We start from the raw sequence: 19,966 nt of genomic DNA on the forward strand, positions 1-19,966 counted from the left end.
CGGGAGAGTTTCCCCTATCAAACAATCAAGATCAAACCCAAATTGCTACAGCGGTGACGATGTCCAGCGGTGGAGACGGCGGTGATGATGGTGGAGATGATGATGATGGTGATGGAGATGATGTCCAGCTCGATGGCGGTGACGATGGCGTCGATTTCCCCCTCCGGGAGTGTTGTGGGTATACTTTATGGGTATATCAACGGCATGGCCTAGATCCGGCAAGCCCGGGTGGCCCATAGATGGTGGTGAGGCATGTGGCCCATCGGGCGGCCCAGTTGCTGTAGATCCTGAAGGATGAAGTCCAGCCCAGGAATAGGAAGCCGGATCTCTACCGACCTACGAAGGAGGCCGGATCCGTGACGGCCCATGAAGTATCCGGATCCAAGCACGTACTTGGAGGAAGGCGGATCCTTGACGTACACGGCAAGACATTGTACCGTAGTTAGGCAACTTGTATTCCGGCTAGGACTCTCCATGTAAACCCTAGATCCGTGCGCCTTTATAAGCCGGATCCCGGGAGCCCTAGAGGCACAACCACAACTCATTGTAACAACGCGAAAGCGCCCGGATAATTCCGGACAAGCAGCGAGTAGGCCCTGTCATCGTGCGGGTGTTCCGAAGCTGGGTAACTCGCGTACCACCGTCCCGTGTGCACTCCGCCCTATGGCCCCTACTTCTTCTCCCCCTCGTGAGGATCCCTCCTCCGAGGTACCGTCGATTAGGCAACGACGGCTGGCGCCCACCGTGGGGCCTGCGGCGTCCGGAGGCCGGAACCGGGAGGGTTCCGCCATGGGAAGCTACGACGACACCATCGCCGTGGGGCGTGTCCTTTACGCCGGAAATCTGCCGATCGTCCCTCCGGATGAGTGTTGGATTCCGGCTAAAACCGACCCCGTCAAGCTCTCCATCGTCCCGGTTGGCGGCATACACATCTTCATCGGGGAAACCGTCGATTCCGACGGAAACCCACCGGTAAGTAACGCCGACGCGACCGCCGGCCGAGCAGGACGCTGTCGCGAAGATCCGATCTGAGACGCAGGAACTTCCTAGCGAAGATTCCGCCTTAGATCTGAAAAAATCAAAACCCACCCAATCCGCCCCTGAGCAGGAAATAACGGTGGAAGACCAATGCAGATCCGCCTGGGTCTCCCAGGTGTTAGAGAAGCAAAGGTGTCACTTCGTACACTTCTTGGCCCATACCGCCGGAACCGCCCCTCAAGAAGCCGGAGCTGGTCCCGAGCAGGTCGAGGTCCCGGAAAACAACGCTGCTCCGGATCAGCAAGAGGCTGTCGGAGAAAGCGGAGATCCGGTTGAAGAGTCGATTTTGGGAAATCTAAGCCCAATTTCCGGAGACACCCAATCCATGGACACTGAAGAGTTCGATCGCAAGGTGAAGGAATACGCATACGGTGAACAGCCTGAAGTCGATTCCGCCCAGCCAAAGCAGGTACTTGCAACTGTAGCGGCGCTGGGAGAAAACGGATCAGAAGAGGCAGGCACCCAATCCAACCCTCAGCCATCCCACCACGGATCTCCGATGTCGCGGGAGCGGCCCCGTAGGGATTCTTCCTCGGAGAGCCTCCTGTCGCCTGAAGAGATGGTCGCACAAGCAGGCATGGATTCGGTTTATCGCTCGGATATTCTTAACAAACCCATCACTCCCGAAGACGTAGAAGCTTTAGAAGCCAAGAGAGTGGAGCTCCTGGCAACAGCCAAGAAGTTTAAGGACACCGCAGCCGCCATGCTGGAGGAAAGGAAGCATGCCGCAGTGTTTGTGGAAGACTTCATCCAGCGTGAGCAGGAGGTGGACGAAGGACTGGCAAAAGTCAAGGAACTCCGAAAGCATTGGGAGGACAAAATCGTTGAAGCTCACCAGGAGGTCGAAAAGGTCCGGCGTGAGTTGATAGCTCCCCGCAGGATCACTTTCGCAACTCCAACGGAGCAGCAGCCGTTCGCAACCCCAAAGGACAATATGACGAAAGCTGCAGAGATCCTGAAGAAAAGTGACGAGGAGATTGACATCAACTACTTGCGCACGCTCGTCGCTTCAGCGGTTAAACAACAGAGCAAGGCAGACACTTCGCGCAAGTTAGAATCTAACCCGGAGCACTGCGTCTCCACTGCGCAGAAGGACGCCCGCGACGATCGCCGTCGAGATGACGAATCGCGAACCGGATCCTCGGAACGAAGAAGGAAAACCAGGGAACACCCAAATCCGATCCCCGTACCATCAAAGACGCCACCGTCAGATCCGAGAAAGGGAAAGGATGCAATGTACTCCGGACGAGACAAGTACCGCAACGCCTCTCCTCCGCCTAATGGTTACCCGCGTCCCCCTCGCCGCCGTAGTCCAGCCGGAAACACCAGGCCTCAGGGGCATGGTGGAATTGTTATCCGCGACAACGTGCTGCCCTCAAGAAACAGGAGCAGGGAGCGCACGCCGGAACCTCGCCGGAATCAGAACAATGATCGTGAGCCCGAGCCTAGGAGGAGCCGGAATGAGGAGCGCGACCCAGAGCCCCGCCGGAGCCGGAACGACCAAGGCAGCCAGCGCCACGGCGAAGGCAACCACAGGAGCCGGAGCCAGCACCGGGAGGGCCGGGGAGAATCCGCAGGCGGAAGCAAGAGGTCGGATCGGCCCCCTCGCAGGTCTGCCTCACCACCACCTAGCGGTGGCGGCGGAGGTGGAGGCGGAGGCGGTGGCCGGAGATCTCGCTCTCGCTCACAGTCCCCCCGTCACGGCTCGCGCGACGCACGGGAACGCCTCAACGAGTACAGAACCGGCTACATCGGACCAAAGTGCTTTGGCAGGATGATTCGAGAGGAACCAAAGCCACGGAGCTCCCTCAAGCTACCCGGAAACCTGAAGCACTATGATGGCGGATTCCTGCCCGCCGGAGAGCTCTTTTCTCTCTGGTGTTCTCCGCCCCGTAGAGGCGGCTGTAACTCTTCGTGAGGATCCCTCTGTGGCTTAGGTTTTTGGGACGAAGGGTTTCGCGAAGAAAAGGAGGCGAAAGGGGTTGTGGGGCCCCCACACCACAAGGTGGCGCGGCCAGGCCATGGGCCACGCCGGCCTGTGGTCTGGCCCCACCTTGGGTCCTCTCAGCTCCCCCTTCTGGCCTTCTCCGTCATCTGGAAAAATAGGATTTTTGGTGAAATTTCCTTCCACAGTTGATCTTCCGAAATATTGCATCCTGACGGTGCTTTTTCCAGCAGAATCCTGGCTCCGGTGCGCGATCTCCAAATAATCATGAAACATGCAAAATAAATGAAATAACATAAGTATTGTGTCCCAATATGAAATATATCAATGAATAACAGCAAATTATGATATAAAATAGTGATGCAAATTGGACGTATCACCCGGCCCCAGGCCCGGTCCAAACCGGACCGGCCGGTCCCAGGCCCGGTCGACCGGCTCCTGAGCCGGCCGAGTCCGAGTCTGTCTCGACCAGATCCCGATCTGGGTCGGTTATCTTTGTATTTTCTCGAACCCTGGTCGTCCTGAACCCCTATATAAGTGCCTAGGATGCCCCCAAATTAAGTTTAGACCACGTTTAAGATAAACTCTAGTTTGTAGTTGATATATTGCTTTGCAACTCTATTGAATTCCTACACCATATTGCATTGATTTGGTGTATACCCTGAAAGTCTTGTGTGATCTGCTGTTCCATTTGGAATTACACGGTTGCAACTTACCGCTTCTTGGTCGGCGGCTACGTGCGCAAGTGTGTGGAGTTGCAAATATCTTGCAGGGTTAAGAGCTGTTGCATTGGCGACAGGGACCAATCGAGAGATCTCGTTGTGTCATAGAAGTTATCATCCACTTCATGATCAAGTTATCTCCACTGTGTTCATCCCGTGATCATCATCACCACCGTGCTTACTGAGAAGACCGGGCAACCCCTTATCAAAAACATCACAATAGCGACGGTTCGAGGCACAACCCGAGGATTGCAATCCTTGTGACAAGATTGTCATACTAGAGAGCGTAAATGAGCCTCTCGTAACGGGCAACCCCTATATCACTTCCAAATTAGTAAAGACTGCACAATCAAATGCTTGGAAGTAGAATATTAACATACCAAACACATGCATGCTAGCTAGTCCTAAACTAGTTAAGTAAAAATAATATGGGTCTTACTGATTGAGAGGGGTACTAGAGACTTTATTGGCCCTAATTAACCAATCAAATCCTTATGCAGTGTTACCAAAATACACTCTTTGTTATAAGATAAGTACTAGATTTATCTATGTAAAACATATGAAAAAACTACAAATGTATAGAAAAATATATATCAAGCTATACACAACAACATACAGATCAAGATATACAAAACAACAGATCCGATCATGATATACACATTAACATATAGATATATTCAATTATATGTACACAACATGTAACATATAGATCTAATAATCTAATTGTAGCATATAACACAACATAAAAAAGCAAGCTTACACATCGAACCACAAAACAACCAACTCTAATAATATTCTAATAAATTTGGCATTGCTAACCGTGCTAATGAGTAAAGCCAAACTTACCATTCTAACACATTATTCCAATGCATGCTGCCTTGCTAATTATGCTACACATCAGATCTGTAGTGTATTAAAGTAAAAATGCATGAGAACGAACATATACCTCCAGGTAGGAGGAGTCGCCTGCAAAATATAATTGAACTTGATTATGAAATATAAATATAAATAATACAATTTTATTATTGTCTCTAAGGCATATTTCCTTCACATAGGAGGAATGCAAAGAGGTTAGACGCGTCGATGAAATACCTCGGGAGGCAACCTCGAGAACATTCTGCCACGAACTCTTTATTTATTACTGTTTGGGATAGGTAAAAGAAAATGAGATGTGCACATTAAAGGAAATGTAACAAAAATTTATCACATGGTGGTCTATCAACTATTTGTGATAGTGAGTGTATATGCTGACATTTATTTTGAAATGGGTCGTGTGAATTTAATTTACGGTTTAGAAAGCATTTCCGTGTACGTGCATTGTACCTGCGCGGGGAAGTGCACGTACTGCGCACACACGGTTCAAATTATTGGACGTTAGCATTGTTCCGCACCACACATAAAATAGACCTTATGTGTTTCATGGGGGCCTTAAAAGTCCCATTCATGTACTAGTGATGTTTTTCTCGATGAGTGAAAACTATGGTATTAAGCCTCTAATGAAGCATTATGAATGCATGATTGAGATGTTTAGTAAGCATGGTTGGTTTCTAAGATTTTTCCCTTGAGCATAACAAATGTGGGTGTACCTAAAAAGGTAGAATTTTTTCATTATATATTTGTTTAATATTATATTTGTTGATATTTCCTCAAATATATTTGGTAAAATTTTAAAAATGCCATCTTTTTAAATAGGTTTATACACCACCTCTTATGGGACATGCAAAGGGAATAGACCACCTAAGAAGTTCAGAATCTTTTGAAAACAACGAGTGATTCAACAAGAGATGCATTTACAATCCCATAAATAATACAAATCAAGAGTCGATCTACACATAGAGGAGGGGGGAAAAGGGAAAAATTTGTGGATAATGTAAAGGAAATTTCACGCATTATTCATAGCAGAAATTTTCTCTTTTTTTGTTTCTCGATATGTAGATTATGTTTTGACTTGAATGTTATGGTATTGTCGACCTTTCCTTTTACTCACTTAATTTCTCAAATGGAGCTTTCTACCCATTAAAAAAAAGGTACTTACATATGGCGCACGAGTACTGGAAAAGTTGACGTGGGTAGATCTGGACCTTCCAAATCGACCATTTTTGTCCATGTGTGTGTGTATGTGTGTGCATGCGTGGATCTTTTTTTGTATCTCGTACGATTTTTTCTTCTCTGGCCAATAAAGGAGCGTGCAGATCTACTGTTCGCCCTCTGGATCATGGTGAGAACGATGAGGTGTGCAGGTTTGGGATTAAGGTGAATGCGCTTATTCCTTCTATGCGTTGCCAGACCCATGTACCGTCTGCGCCGCTCCCTATCCTATTCCCTCATTTCTTTCCAATAAAATCCATAAAGGTATACGTAGTACGCGCTATATCAATATTAACATCAAGCAAGAGCCAACGTCACTCCGTACATCAGGACACAATTATTGTCAACTTTTTTCTCGTATAACATTGAATAACATATGTAACATGTACAAATGACATATGTGAAAAAGCATGTGCGATTCAAAAAACATGTCATTACCTCATTCACCCTACTTTAGAATGTTGTGGACCCTTTCGAGTTTGAACGATCAACTCAATAAAACATATGTCTAGTGTAAACTTGATACAAGTGTGCTACTGCTTGCAAATGTGATGCTTCTGTTCTATGAGACTAGATACCACCATAGAACTGTTTTACATCATCATCTCATGTTGTCTTATATTTGTGTTCAAATTACACTAAATATTTACTATGTCCAACAACAACAAAAATCCCTACAGAATCACACAAATGCTGCAAAAAAGTTGTCAATTTAACAAAATTGCAAAAAAACAAAATATAGGAGCATGCCCATTTACTATGCAAAAAACAAAAAAGTTGTCAATTTAACAAAATTGCAAAAAATAAAATCACACCCGAGCTTTAGCATACTCCCTCCCCAATAAGTTGGCCCATCATACCTAGACTTTCATCCAAGCCAAAATATAGGAGCATGTCCAATGTCAGGAATCAGACCGATTAGATGGTTTCTGGAGTTTTGAGGAGTCAGGCAAATCCGAACACAGCTCCTAGTACACCTAGATAAAATAAAGATGTACGTGTCTACAATCCAAAATTGTTTAATGATAACTAGTATGGATTGGTTTATTACATCAGATGATATACTTTACACATCCAAATACTGATAAAATATGAATACTTGAATGTGTTTTCGTTAACTCTTCTCTATTTTTTACAATTAGCATGTATTATTTAAGTATCATCATGGATGGGATCAACACAAATATAATATCATAATAAATTTGTTGTCTTTAAAAGAACGTACATGATAGGACCAATGGAATTTTAGAACAAAACTATAACATCCAAAGTTTTCGTAAACCTAAGCCTCTAATCAGAGTCTGTAGAAATATATGATTTTAACAAACACATAACTGAAATTTCAATTCTACTTTAGTTTGCAAACATAGCCATGACTCATTGGTGCGGTATGCCATACTACAGATTATCACAAGTGTCGTGCGCGCATCTTCAGACGTGTGTGCATGTTGCGTTTAAATTTTTTCTCTACCCCTTGTTATATACATTCATCTATCATGTGTAATTGTGTGTAAGGTGGTGCAATTGACTTTCGTAGTTCCCGTGAGTCTCCATTCTTGTAATTTCAAATGGTAATTTCAACTTTTGTGGTATCAATTTGTGTCTTTGTTCAGAATTGTAGCCAGAGCGCATGGGTATGAGAATTGATGAGGATAATAATAGTATTTAAATTAGATTGCAAATAGTAAATTAAACTTCTACACATCGCCCTATAGATATCTACTGTGAGCATTGAACAATATATCTACTCCGACACTTCTGGATCTGGTGAGTAGTGACTCGATCACACACACGAACGCCAGAATCCAATCACGTTTAAACACTGAGAGGAAGAGGGTAGCACACTCGTCCGAGTTGCAGATTAACATTACCAGAAAGTTGGGAACATGTCTGGGAACAACCTAATGTATGCCGGTTTGACAAGAAAAATGAAACTATCTACGCTTGACTGCATGATGGAACAAGTGTGGGATTTCTTCGCTTTATAAGCAAATTCAAGAGACGGCGGCTCACCTCTTCTCCCATTGTCGATACAACAAGAGGCTTTGGGATATGGTGAAAATTTGGATTGGCATCTCCTTCGTAAAAATAGACGAGTGGACGGTGGACATCTCACTAGTGTTTTGGTGGACCATAATGACTTGTACGGCCAACCCAAACCGTAAGGCTAGGAAGTCCCTCACAATGTTTGTGATTTGAGAAATGCAAGGGTCTTCAACAACAAAGCGATGCCTACTACCATCTTACTCGACACCATTAAGAGTGAAGTAAAACTTTGGGTTGCCGCGGGGGCTAATAATTTGAGTTTTATGATAACAGGAGAGTAATCCCTTCCAACCTTTTTTTTCCCGTTATGTCATTTTTTTTCCTGTTTGGTCTTGTCAAGACCCTTCTCCTTAATTAATGAATCCACGTTCAGTTTTTTTTGGGTAAAGATGATATTATTTTGGGTAACCAGTGCTTTTCTGGCTTACAAAAACCTAATTTCCTAAAATTTGCACGGAGAAGAATCTACATATAAGACCCACATGACATTGGGGTGTTTTTTTTCACATCTCTCCCCTCTTCCCTGTCCAACGCCGCCTCCTTTCCGACGCATCCATCCCCACCACTATCACGTAGCTCTGCAAGACCCACCTCCATCCCTGTCCGCCAATGCCCCTTGCCGGAGCAGTGCCGGCCGCCGTCGCACTACACCTTGCATTCGGACTGAGGGAGTAGTGTAGGTCACTTCGTTTGATCAAAACTTAATCAAATTTTCCAGACCAATAATTAAGATGCTTCAATTTAGACTTGTGGTGTGTTTCATTCATGCCATTTTGTGCCTTACCAAATTTTTCCAACCATTGGCTTGCCAAAATATTGGTCAAGGATTCCTTAGCCCCATGTTGGCCAAAAATTTGGCAAAAAGTTTTGAAGGGAAAGTGAGGTAGGTGGGTAACTTTTTATAGGCAACCAAAATTTTGGCTACCAACCAAACAAAGACCAAAATATCATAGGTTGCCAAAATTTTGGCTGGGCACACTTGGGCACCAACCAAACATACGCTTGGTTTTCAAGTCGGTTGATATTTCTCGGTGACCAAGAAGTACCAAATCCATAAAGACTACGCCTAGACAAGTAGTCAACTCTAGATACATTGTAACAAGAAGCAAGAGTCAGCATCACTCTGTACCTTTCTTGTTGATTAAAAAACTACTCTACCTTTACTTGCATGCCTGGTGAAGTACAGTACGTACGTAGCGTACGCAAGTAAGTAACAAGTCTGAAAAACCATTGCGACATCAAAGATCCTTTCGCTAAACTGGAGAATCTTCCAGAACCTTCCACCGACACGGTCACGCTGACGCACAAACTCCAGACGCGGTAGCCTGGTTTGATTATTCATCAATAAGCTGCCGTATCCGGCCGGCCGTCCCAGCGGCTAAGCTTTGCTCGCGTTGCCTCCGCGGCTAAGCTACAGGGCGCCGCCACGCGCCTTCGCTGCCGTGCCAGCCGACGCCACTCCGCACCACACGTTCTTCCGCGGGTCGGCCGCGCTACGTCAAACATATCCGAGCTCGATCCCATCCGTCACGTCGCCGTGGCTTCCCACGATTGGTCCAGCCACGCTCTAAGTCGGCCAGCCATCACCGACTTGACACCCACGTTAGCTAGCTCACCACCACTCACGCCACCGCCAACCTATATATAACTCCGCCGCCGGCCTCTCCTGCCATTCATATCCTTCCTTCTTCTCAGAACAACAACACACAGAAGCATACGCCGATCCATCCAGCTGATAATTAAGGCAATCAGATCATCCATGGGAGTGGGGATGAAGCGCGCGAGAGAGGAGGAGCCGGTGTCGCTGGCGCTATCGCTCACCACGGAATCAACGTCGTCGTGCACGACGTCGGCAGACTCATCAGGTGCGGCACAGAAGAAGAGGGTGCGGCGGGGGCGGGTGGTGGCGACCTCTGGGGAGGGTGAGTTCGTCTGCAAGACGTGCAGCCGCGCCTTCGCGTCGTTCCAGGCGCTCGGCGGGCACCGGACCAGCCACCTCCGCGGCCGCCATGGGCTCGAGCTCGGCGTCGGCGTCGCAAAAGCCATCCGGGACATGAAGCGGAGCGAGGACAAGCAGTCGCATGAGTGCCACAACTGCGGGCTGGGCTTCGAGACGGGCCAGGCGCTCGGAGGCCACATGAGGCGGCACCGGGAGGAGATGGCGCTCACCGGCGTTGGTGCCGACAACAACCAGTGGGAGTGGCGGAGCGTCACGCTGCCAGATCAGGAAACGCTGGGGCACGCCGCCGACAGGCCGCCTGTCTTACTCGAGCTGTTCGTCTAGTTAGCTAGCTGGAACTGTCTACTTTCTTCATGGAGGAACATGTCATTAGAATGAGAAAGCTAGGTTAATTGTTCGATTTGTTGTCACCATTTTTCACAGTAAAATAGTGGTTTGCTGGTTACAGTTTGCCCTTGTAATTAATCAACACAAATTCCTTTGTTCCCTCGTTACTTTTGTTCTAAATATTGGTCATGCCTGCAATCGTAAATTTCCCATTCGATTGCTTTCTGAATATGATGGATGTCCTATAATGTCGTTGATCCTCTGCAATGTTTTGCAAAAGCCCACCTTCCCAAAAATTTGTCTGCAACATTTATTGTTGATTTGTTGTTCGAAAATTAATTAGGTGTAGTACTAACTAACTGCTGCGTGACCACACACAGGAGGTTTCATTAGGGGACAACTGGACAAGCTATATGGTACGGCCAGGCTGCTAATGTTCTGATCATTGAGTCGTTGGCAGTTCGAGATGGAATTAACCTCGCTAGTGATTTTGGCCTGTCTCCTGTCGAGGTGGAAACGGATTCGAATGATGGTGTTAAACTCTGGAATGATTAGGCGAGGGAAAGATCTGAGATTGCATCAGGAGATGGAAGACCTTAGTAGTAACATGGAATATTTCCATCTTAGTTTTATAATGAAGGAACACATCTGTGTGCTAAGCAGGCATCCTCTAGTAGACGTAGATAAACATAAGGCACAAAGTGCCCAGTTTTAAATTAACAAAGCCCAAATGGCCAGACGATAAAGAATGCTGAAAACAGTTTACAACATTCAACACCCAGCAAACACAAGAAAAACAAGAAACCTAGCTGAAGTCCTCGATGTCCTCAAGCGAGAACGAAGCACCCGGGAGCGACGCGGGTCAAGCGAGGTAGAAGCATCGGAAGCGAAGCAGCGGATACCCGCCAGCCCCCTGAGCAAGTTGTCGCCTAGCAGTACTCCTCCATGGATGGAGAGGGTCCCTACCCCCTCGTCCTGGCTCGAAAGGACGCCGAACCGCCAACAATGGAAACGCTCCCCTTGAGCAGCAGCAGGAACCAAGCCTAGAACTAGGGCTGGAACAGAGCTCCAACACTCACAGCACGAGCTCACTTTGCAAAGCCATGCCGCCTGCCAATGGTTCACCAACGTAGAGCTAAAGCTACACGAAGGCAACAACAACGCACCCCGAATGGTCCCAACAGCAGTGATACGTCCATAACGTATCTATAATTTTTAATGTCTTTATGCTAATATTATGCTTTTGACACTTGTTTTTATATAAAGTTTATGATTTATTTGTACTAACATACTAATAGTTGCAAAAGTGCACAATGTTCTTGTTTTACACTTTGATGAGTCGTAATTACCAAGAATACAAGAGAAAACCTTGTTGGAGTCAAATCTAAACTTTCCAGAAATCTGTCCCATAACTTTGTTTCGAAGAAGGTCATGTTATAGGTCGAAGAGGGCATCAGACGGAAAACTCCCCAACTAACAAGTTGTTGCAAATTTCGCGAGTAACGTTCTAGACATAAAATTTACCTAATTTCGAGCCCGGATTGCCGAGAAAAGCCCGATTTACAGGAACCCTAGATGGGTGACGGAATTCCGAGAAGCTATATAGAGGGAGGAAACCTAACTCGTGGGGGACTCCTCCACCCATGAATTACAGCTGCCAAAAATCATGTTTTTTTGCCTCCCCCATGGATCCCATCTCCATGGGGGAGGGCTCCCAAGAAGTCATGAAGGAAGGGGGCTAAGGGGCGGCGCTCCCCCATGATGCCGGCGGCAGGGAAGGAGCTCCCCGCGCCGCCGCCGCCCTGCACTCTCGCTGCCCCCTTTACCGTCTTCACCGTCATCTCCATCACCAACTCCTCCTTGCATACAGTGGTTCATCCTCCCACACACCTTTGTACCACCCTATGAAAACATGGTGTTTGATGCTATAAATTATAATTCTATAATCTGTGTCATATTTGTGTAGTTTATTTTTCTTTTGATTGCTTGGTTGAATGTCTTTGGTTAATTAGAGTTGTATGTTGATATGGTACAGTCCTTTGGTATCCATTATATTTGTGCGCGTATGGATTAAACATCATAGGGTTTGTAGTATGTGTAAGAGGAAGAGGGAAGTTCTGCCGGAGTGACTGAAATCTAAGGACTCGAACCCGGACGTTGCACGGTTGGGAGTAAGAGGAACATCAACTTAAGGCTATGGTTGGGAAACCTTAATGCATTGTTACTATTTGCGGATGCTTGCTAATAATCCAATCATATAGTACTTTTAATTCCAAGTAGTGGAGTGCTTGTATATTTATCCTCTCCCACATAGAAAATTGCATCGAAGATAATGAACCCGATTTATTCGCTAATTAAACTTGAACAAAGTCACCACTATTACTACCACTTTTCCACACTAGTTTATGATTACTTAATATATTTTATTGCAGCAGCACTAACATTTATTTTATTGTATTTATTATCTTGCAAAGCTAACTCTCATGCTTGTATTATTGCTCTACTTTTAATTTTTTAGATAATGCAAACGTTTAGTGTGCGTAGAGTTGTATCAGTAGTTGATAGAACTTGAGATAACATTTATCCTATTTTTAGTTTCTCATTGGATTCGACACTCTTACCCAGAAAAGTTTGACCCAAACAGCTAAACGAGCCTTAAAGGAGTCCTCCGACGCCAACTTCGACATGCTGTGCTACAGCTCTGAATCTGAGATTGTACTTCGGGTTGTTCACCGTCGCCTGCGTTGCTGGTTTGGTCTTCTCCCTCGGCAGAGACGTCAGCTTCTTCATCTGCAGGCATACCTCTTCGATCTTCTGATCGGCCTCGCGCTCGTGGACAGATTCCGGTTCTATCCCCTTCCTATCCATCTTGTTGGAATTGGAATCTGAGACTTCCTCTTGTCATCAAAATTAAAGGTTTCAGGTGTGCTCGTATTTTTTGTGTGACCATGGCACGGTATTTAATTAAGCGGCACGTAGGTCGTACGGCTGCAGCATACGAGAAGCACTCGTGACTCGTATACGTACCCGACTCTGAATCTCTGATGCGCCCCGGCCACTTTACATAATCTGTTTTGAAGTTAAATTGTAACGTGATGATGGAGGAACAAATTATGGGCATGATCCGAAACAAACTTTGTAATTAGTCCCAAACAACCGGAGGGCTCTTATATATTTGTAAAACCAGATGCAATCTCGCTCGTAACAAACCTCCAATCACCCTGATCCACGACAATGGGTGCCGCCCCCTCCGTACCTGACGGCGGCGACGCCACGGCCGTGACGGGATCCGCGAGCGACATCTCCAAGGTGAGCGCCACGCACGAGTTCACGATCTGTGAATATAGCCGCACCAAAGGCATGGGCATCGGCAAGTCGATCCTCTCGCAGTACTTCTCCGTCGACGGCCGCCGGTGGTTCATGCGCTTCTACCCTGACGGCTACAGCAGGAACGACGCCGCATGGGTCGCCTTGTACGTGCAGACGCTCTACAAGCCGCAGTTCCGCGCCGTGCGCGCCGAGTTCACCTTCCAGCTCCTCGGCGCCAACGGCGAGGTCCGCCACACGCGCCGCTCCGACCGGGCCTGCAAGTTCGACACCTTCTGCAACAGCTGGGGCATCCGCCGCTTCATCAGCCGGGCCCAGCTCGAGGCCGCCGCGCTCGCCGCCGTGCACAACGACTCCATCACCGTGCGCTGCACCGTCGTGGTCCACAAGGAGCAGGCCAAGAACCTCCCCGTCCCGCGCCCGATGCTCGCCGACCAGCTGCCGTCGGTCCACGCGCAGAACGCCATCAGGTTCTACGCCAGCGGGAAGGCACCCTTCGACGTGCGGTTCCTCGTGGGCGGCGAGGTCGTCGATGCGCACAAGATGGTTTTGGCCGCGCAGTCGCCCTGGTTCGAGAGCCTCCTCTACGGCCCCGAACCCAAGAACCTCGTCGACGTCGGCGGCGGCGGCGTGGTCAGCGCCGAGGCCCTCCGCGGCGTGATCCACTTCATCTACAACGACGAGCTCCCGCCCGCCGTGACCTCCAACAAGAGGACCGCCCAGAGCCGGTACGGGGCGACGCTGGGGCTGTACACTGCCGCCGACTACTACCACATGGACAGGCTCAAGATGATGTGCGCCATCACGCTCGGCGGCTGCATCAACCAGAACACGGTACACCAGATCGCCGAGTACGCCAAGGCCTACTCCTGCAAGGAGCTCGACCAGGCGTGCAAGAACTTCGCGGACCGCAGAGGAGTGATGCTGCTGCCCAGGATAGAGGTGATACAGAGATTGATATCCCGTGGTGGCGGCGCTTCTCAGTTCAAGAAGAGGATCAAGAACGACGTCGCCGGTCCCTCCACGACGACGAGCCAACAGGCCGCTCTCTGAACTTCTTGTGCATATGCATAGTAGTTAGCTTGTAGTTGCATGTCATAGTCCCAGTACGTGCTCATGTTATCCTGATACCAGCTAATAGTTTTGTTTTCACTGGGATTTTTATGTTTATATACAGTATATACTCTGAACCAAAAGTTCAGTCTACGATATAGCATGCCTCTCATGTTACTCAGAGAGAGGCGGTCATATGCACAACTTGATTGTCTTGAGTTTGCACAATTATAGTATCCATGGTTTTCATATTCTTTGTATTTGGTTGATCTTTTCATCGGGCTGTGTGAACTTTGTTCTGTTTTATAACACCAAGTTATCACACTAGAAGAGGATGGCAACACACATCTCCGGAAAGAGGAAGAAGCTGGCATGCGGCCGCCTGCGACGTGCTCATTATGAACTCGGTGAAGAACCACACGCCATATCCATGGAGCTCAAAGGGGGAAATTGGTAGTTTTGGATTTGGGTGGTGAGAGTGGCATCAAAATAGGGGCTAATTTTAGGCAGACTCGAAATGAAATTCTCCCGCTGCATTTCACCTATATAGCTACACGAGCTCTTATGTCGCATCCCCGGAATTACACTCCACAAAGGTGGCTGCACGAAAACGATAGATCTGATAGATTCCAGTCGCTTGCCTACAATGTGCTTTAGCTTTTGAAAAGCGCCGCTGATAAGGAACTTATGGTGTGTAGTACAAAACCAAGGGACTAATTCAACGTACTCCTTCCGTATGTAGTTGAATCCGTGACATCTCTTTTCGTGAGGGAGGGTGTACAATAAATCAACGATGTGTGAGATATTGATTATTTATTGAACTTTTAATTGAGTAAAGCGTACACATTCTAGAAGTTATATATGTGCATCTTTATGTTCTAAGGCATGTGCTACATCCATATCGGATAGATGAGTAGGTATATTTCTTGATCAATGAGTATGTACTACTTCATTGACCAACAAATATGCCTAGATAGATCGAACATAACAAGCAAGAGTTGGCATTAGTGATCAGTCCATACGTCACGCCAGGTGGACTAACTTAATTATAGAACTTTGACACTTCGTACAGTCAGTAAAGCAAGGTACGTACGTATGCTTAAGACTGAACGATATTCCGGGCGACCAGGAGGATCTTTTCCACGGAATCGAGAACGTTCTAGTACCCTCTCGGAGCGAACTTGATCAAAATATCTAGCTTGCATTATTCCCTCTGATTAATCAATGGACACTGCTGAGAATCCTCGGGAGGATAAACTCCTTCCAGCCTCCTGCTTGCCTGATTGACATGTGTCCACTTTCAGCTAAAATCTTGACGATGCTTCGTCGCAGCAAAAAATATCCCGCTTTTGCTTCACTGAAGCACAAAAACGATTCGCCTAAAAAATTCCAGCCTCCTGCCGTGTCCACTTTCAGCCAAAATCCTGACGATGCTTCGTCGCAGCAAAAACTATCCCGCTTATGCTTCATTGAAGCACAAAACGATTCGCCTAAAAAAAGAAAAAGACACGAGGAGCTCGCTGGAGACTTCGCCGGAGACCTCACCGGAGACATTGAAGCACAAATAATGTAGTAAAGAAGCAGAGCCACGAAACATTTACAGCACTACCATTAAACATTTGCAGCACCTCCCCAACCTCACCGGAGACTCGCCAGAGTCTCGCCGGAGACATTGAAGCACAAATAATATAGTAAAGAAGCAGGGCTACAAAACATTTACATCACCACCGTTGAACATTTGCAGCACCTCCCCGACCTCGCCGGAGACTCGCCGGAGCCCTCGCCAGAGACATTGAAGCACAAATAATGTAGTGAAGAAGCAGAGCCACGGAACATTTACAGCACCGCAGTTGAACATTTTCAGCACCTCCCCCGACCTCGCTGAGAAATGAAAATGTCTTGCTGCAATGCAGCCCAAATTTCATAGTAATAAAGCTAAAAAGTGTAGTAATGCAGCCCAAATTTCATAGTAATAAAGGTAAAAAAGTGTAGTAATGCAGCCCAAAATAAAACTTAGGAAGCACAGTTAAAAAAAAGATGCAGATGTCCAACAAATGAAGTAATGCAGCCCAAATTTAACAGTAATGAAGCTAAAAATACGTAGTAATGCAGCCAAAAAATAAACTAAGGAAGCACAGTCATTGCTCCGGTGAGACGCTCATAGCGAAACTGGGATTGCAGCGCCGTCGATGCCCTTTGCAGCTTCGCCGCTGCGGTTGCAGCAGCGCCGCGGTTGCAGCTCCGGCCACAGGCGCCTGCAGCAGGGGCAGCGTCGCACGGAATGGAGGTGGCGGAAGGAGCCGGCGCCGCGCGAGATGGTGGCCTGCTGGCTGCTGCTGCTGTTGTGGGGGAAGGAGGCGACGCGCGGGACGGAAGCGGCGGCCTTCGCGGCGAATGGAGCCGGCGCCGCGCGAGATGGTCGCATGCGGCCGTCGCACGGTAGGAGGCAGCGGCGCACTCCATCGAGGATGTCCGTCGCTGGGAAAGGAGGCGGCGGCGCGCTCCGTCGAGGTCGGTCCTCACGGGTAGAGGAGGCAGCGGCGCTCTATGTAGTTGCCGCCGTCGCTCCCGAAATTTTTTGGTGGCCGCCGGAGCCGGGGCAGCTCACGTCGCGCAGAAGAATGGAGGGCGGCGGGTTTTGGTGGCCGCCGGAGCTGGGGCAGGTCGCGCAGAAGAATTCTGGTTTCGCGGAAGGATAAGGAAGAGACGGAAGGTGGAGACGTGTTGAGGGTGGGATCCATGTGGACACGCGTCGCAACGCCAAGACGGAGGCTGCGGGAGGCTGTGCCTCCGAAGGATTCAAAGCATTTTCCTTAATCAATTGACCACCGAATCAGGCCCACCGGCTCGGCTTGTGCTGCCCCCGCGGCCAAGCCAAAAACGCGCCGCCACACGCCTTGGGCCGTGCCAGCTGACGCCACTCCAGACCACACGTTCGGCTTGGGTCGGCCGGTTCAGCCATATCCGGTCCGAGAGAGCCCGATCCCATCCGTTACGTCGTCAGCGCCGCGTGCTGTCCACGTATTGGTCCAGCCAGCACACACCAGCTTGAGACCCACGTAAGCTCTCCCCGCAGCACCGGGCACGCCACCACCTATATATAAGTGCGCCGCCGCCTGCCCTGCCGACCAACCCATTCATTCATCCATTCTTCCTTCTTCCCACAGAGCAACAACACACAAGAGCACAGACGCTGATATTCCAGCAGGTAATTAAGATAACGCAATCATCCATGGGTGCCGGGATGAAGCGCGCGCGGGAGGAGGAGCCCGTGTCGCTGGCGCTGGCGCTGAGCACGGACTCCACGTCCTCCACGACGTCCGGTGCGGCGCCCATGGCGGCCAGGAAGAGGGCGCGGCGGGGGAGGGTGGTGGCGACGTCCGGGGAGGGCGACTTCGTGTGCAAGACCTGCGGCCGCGCCTTCACGTCGTTCCAGGCGCTCGGCGGGCACAGGACCAGCCACCTCCGCGGCCGCCACGACCTCGAGCTCGGCGTCGGCGTCGCGAAAGCCATCAGGGCGAGTAAACGGCGGGAGGATGATCCGTCGCACGAGTGCCACACCTGCGGGCTCGGCTTCGAGACGGGCCAGGCTCTCGGAGGACACATGAGGCGACACCGCGAGGAGGTGGAGTTCAGCGGTGGTGGTGCCGGCGCCGACCAGTGGGTCTGGCGCAGCTTCGGGTTGCCGGATCACGAGGTGGTGGGGCACGCTGCCCACCGACCGCCCGTCTTGCTCGAGTTGTTCGTCTAGCTAGCCGTAGCTGGATCTAACAGTTCCAGAGAACCTGTACAGACATGTCTTCAGATTTTATAGGTAACAGGTTAGCCTTGTAGTTATGATTTTTCGCGGGTCTGGGATTACCGTTTTTCGCGGCACCTCAAAGCTTTTGCTGGTTAGCATTTTTACTTGTACTATAATTGATCAAGACAATTTCATTTGTTCACTCCCTACTTGGTTCTGAATATATTGGTGACTTCTGCATCGGAAACTAAATGGTTCTGAATATATTGGTGACCTTTTCAATCGGAAATTACCCCTTCGATTGTAATTTCGAATTCTGCCTTGGATTGTTGTTTTGTAAATATGATCAATTGTATATATAATGCTACATGTTCCATCATATGATGACCCGTTCCAGCGGCGATGGATGGCGGGTCTTGGAGGTCCTTGAAGGCAATAGAGGGGTTCTGATCTTACTTGTTTTAGGCGGGTCTGACCCGTTGGTTGCCGGCGGCGAGGAATGAGTGGTGTGGCATCTGATGAAAACCAAGTTGACTACGGTCATGGCAGAAAATGGCGATGTATTTGCGTTATTACCTTCATGAAGGCATCATCATCACAACTCTCGTCTCTTCGCTCGGGCTGCTCTGAGGAAACCTAAGATCCAGGCCTCCCAGATTGGACGTGCGCATGACGGTAGCTCTGTTTGGCGTTGTTTGCAGCATCGGTTCTGGCATTGTTGGTTGTTGCAGTTTTGATGGAAGTCTTGAAAAGGTCAATGCGTACGTAGATCCCTTCTGAAGAGGGGTTCACGGAAGACGACGAAGGAACCTTCCTTAGCGGGCGCATACGATGCGTGTTGAGGGTCTGTTTGGCCAGTACACATATTTTAGAGGATGTGCATAGGTGTGAGATCAAGGCATACTGCCCTGATCATGGCCACCTTCATCAATCTTGTAGGTGTTGCAACTTTGCCGCCAAGAAGGTGGCTTCGGATTGGTCGATGGGTTGTCTTGTAAGGATCCTGTGAATAATTAAGAAAAAAAAGGGGTGTGTGCATCATTTTGATGCACATGCCAGGATACAACCTCCATTTCAGAAGAAAAATATAGTTGCTTAAGTGGTAGTAGGATTTTTAAACAAATGCTTTAGTTCACTCACCTAACTTTCTTGTAAACTAGCGCGGTGGCCCTGTTATGTGATATGAATCAAAGTTGTTCTAGGACTATCGCAAATGCTATGGTAAATAAAATTTTACATATATTATGTGAGTAACATATTTTCCCATCTTAATTTGTGGCGAACGATTATTGCCTTTTGTAGAAACACCCATGGGTTTTGTTTGTAAGAATATTAAATTAGTAAATGAAACTATATTTTTTTACATAGTGTTATATTAGTAGGCTAGGTTCACTAGTAGGGAAAGGGTCATATGAGGCGGACCTAAATGCCTATTATGTGACGCACGGACAGTGGGCCACAGAATGCACGCCATAAAAATTTGATTTCTGTGGCGCATCAGTCCATGCGCTACATAATATCGTCTTTCTATGGCGCACTGTGGCCGAGGTGCGCCACAAAAATAGGTGCGCCACATAACTAGTTTTAGGTGCGCCATAGAATTAGTTACCTGTATACACGATTTTGTATTGTCTGTTATACACATACATGTTATATATATCATTATACAGATATTATATAGGTTATATACATCAGTATATAGATATAATATAAATAGC

At 48.2% G+C, this 19,966-nt stretch overlaps 3 protein-coding genes across 3 annotated transcripts; all 3 read left to right on the forward strand.

Annotated features, from left to right (window-relative positions):
• The first annotated feature begins 9,532 nt into the window (after positions 1–9,532).
• LOC124701040 (zinc finger protein ZAT8-like) lies at positions 9,533–10,154 on the forward strand. Its single transcript, XM_047233095.1, has one exon. It carries the CDS (start codon positions 9,599–9,601, stop codon positions 10,121–10,123), a length of 525 nt encoding a protein of 174 aa, XP_047089051.1. The 5' UTR covers positions 9,533–9,598; the 3' UTR covers positions 10,124–10,154.
• A 3,206-nt stretch (positions 10,155–13,360) lies between these two features.
• On the forward strand, positions 13,361–14,506 carry LOC124697848 (BTB/POZ and MATH domain-containing protein 2-like). The gene has a single exon (XM_047230379.1). The coding sequence runs from the start codon at positions 13,361–13,363 to the stop codon at positions 14,504–14,506; it is 1,146 nt and encodes a 381-aa protein (XP_047086335.1).
• Positions 14,507–17,662: 3,156 nt separating this feature from the next.
• On the forward strand, positions 17,663–18,350 carry LOC124701041 (zinc finger protein ZAT5-like). The gene has a single exon (XM_047233097.1). The coding sequence runs from the start codon at positions 17,739–17,741 to the stop codon at positions 18,255–18,257; it is 519 nt and encodes a 172-aa protein (XP_047089053.1). The 5' UTR covers positions 17,663–17,738; the 3' UTR covers positions 18,258–18,350.
• The last annotated feature ends 1,616 nt before the right edge of the window (positions 18,351–19,966 follow it).

This window comes from Lolium rigidum, chromosome 3 (genome assembly GCF_022539505.1).
Source record: "Lolium rigidum isolate FL_2022 chromosome 3, APGP_CSIRO_Lrig_0.1, whole genome shotgun sequence".
Taxonomy (NCBI): domain Eukaryota; kingdom Viridiplantae; phylum Streptophyta; class Magnoliopsida; order Poales; family Poaceae; genus Lolium; species Lolium rigidum.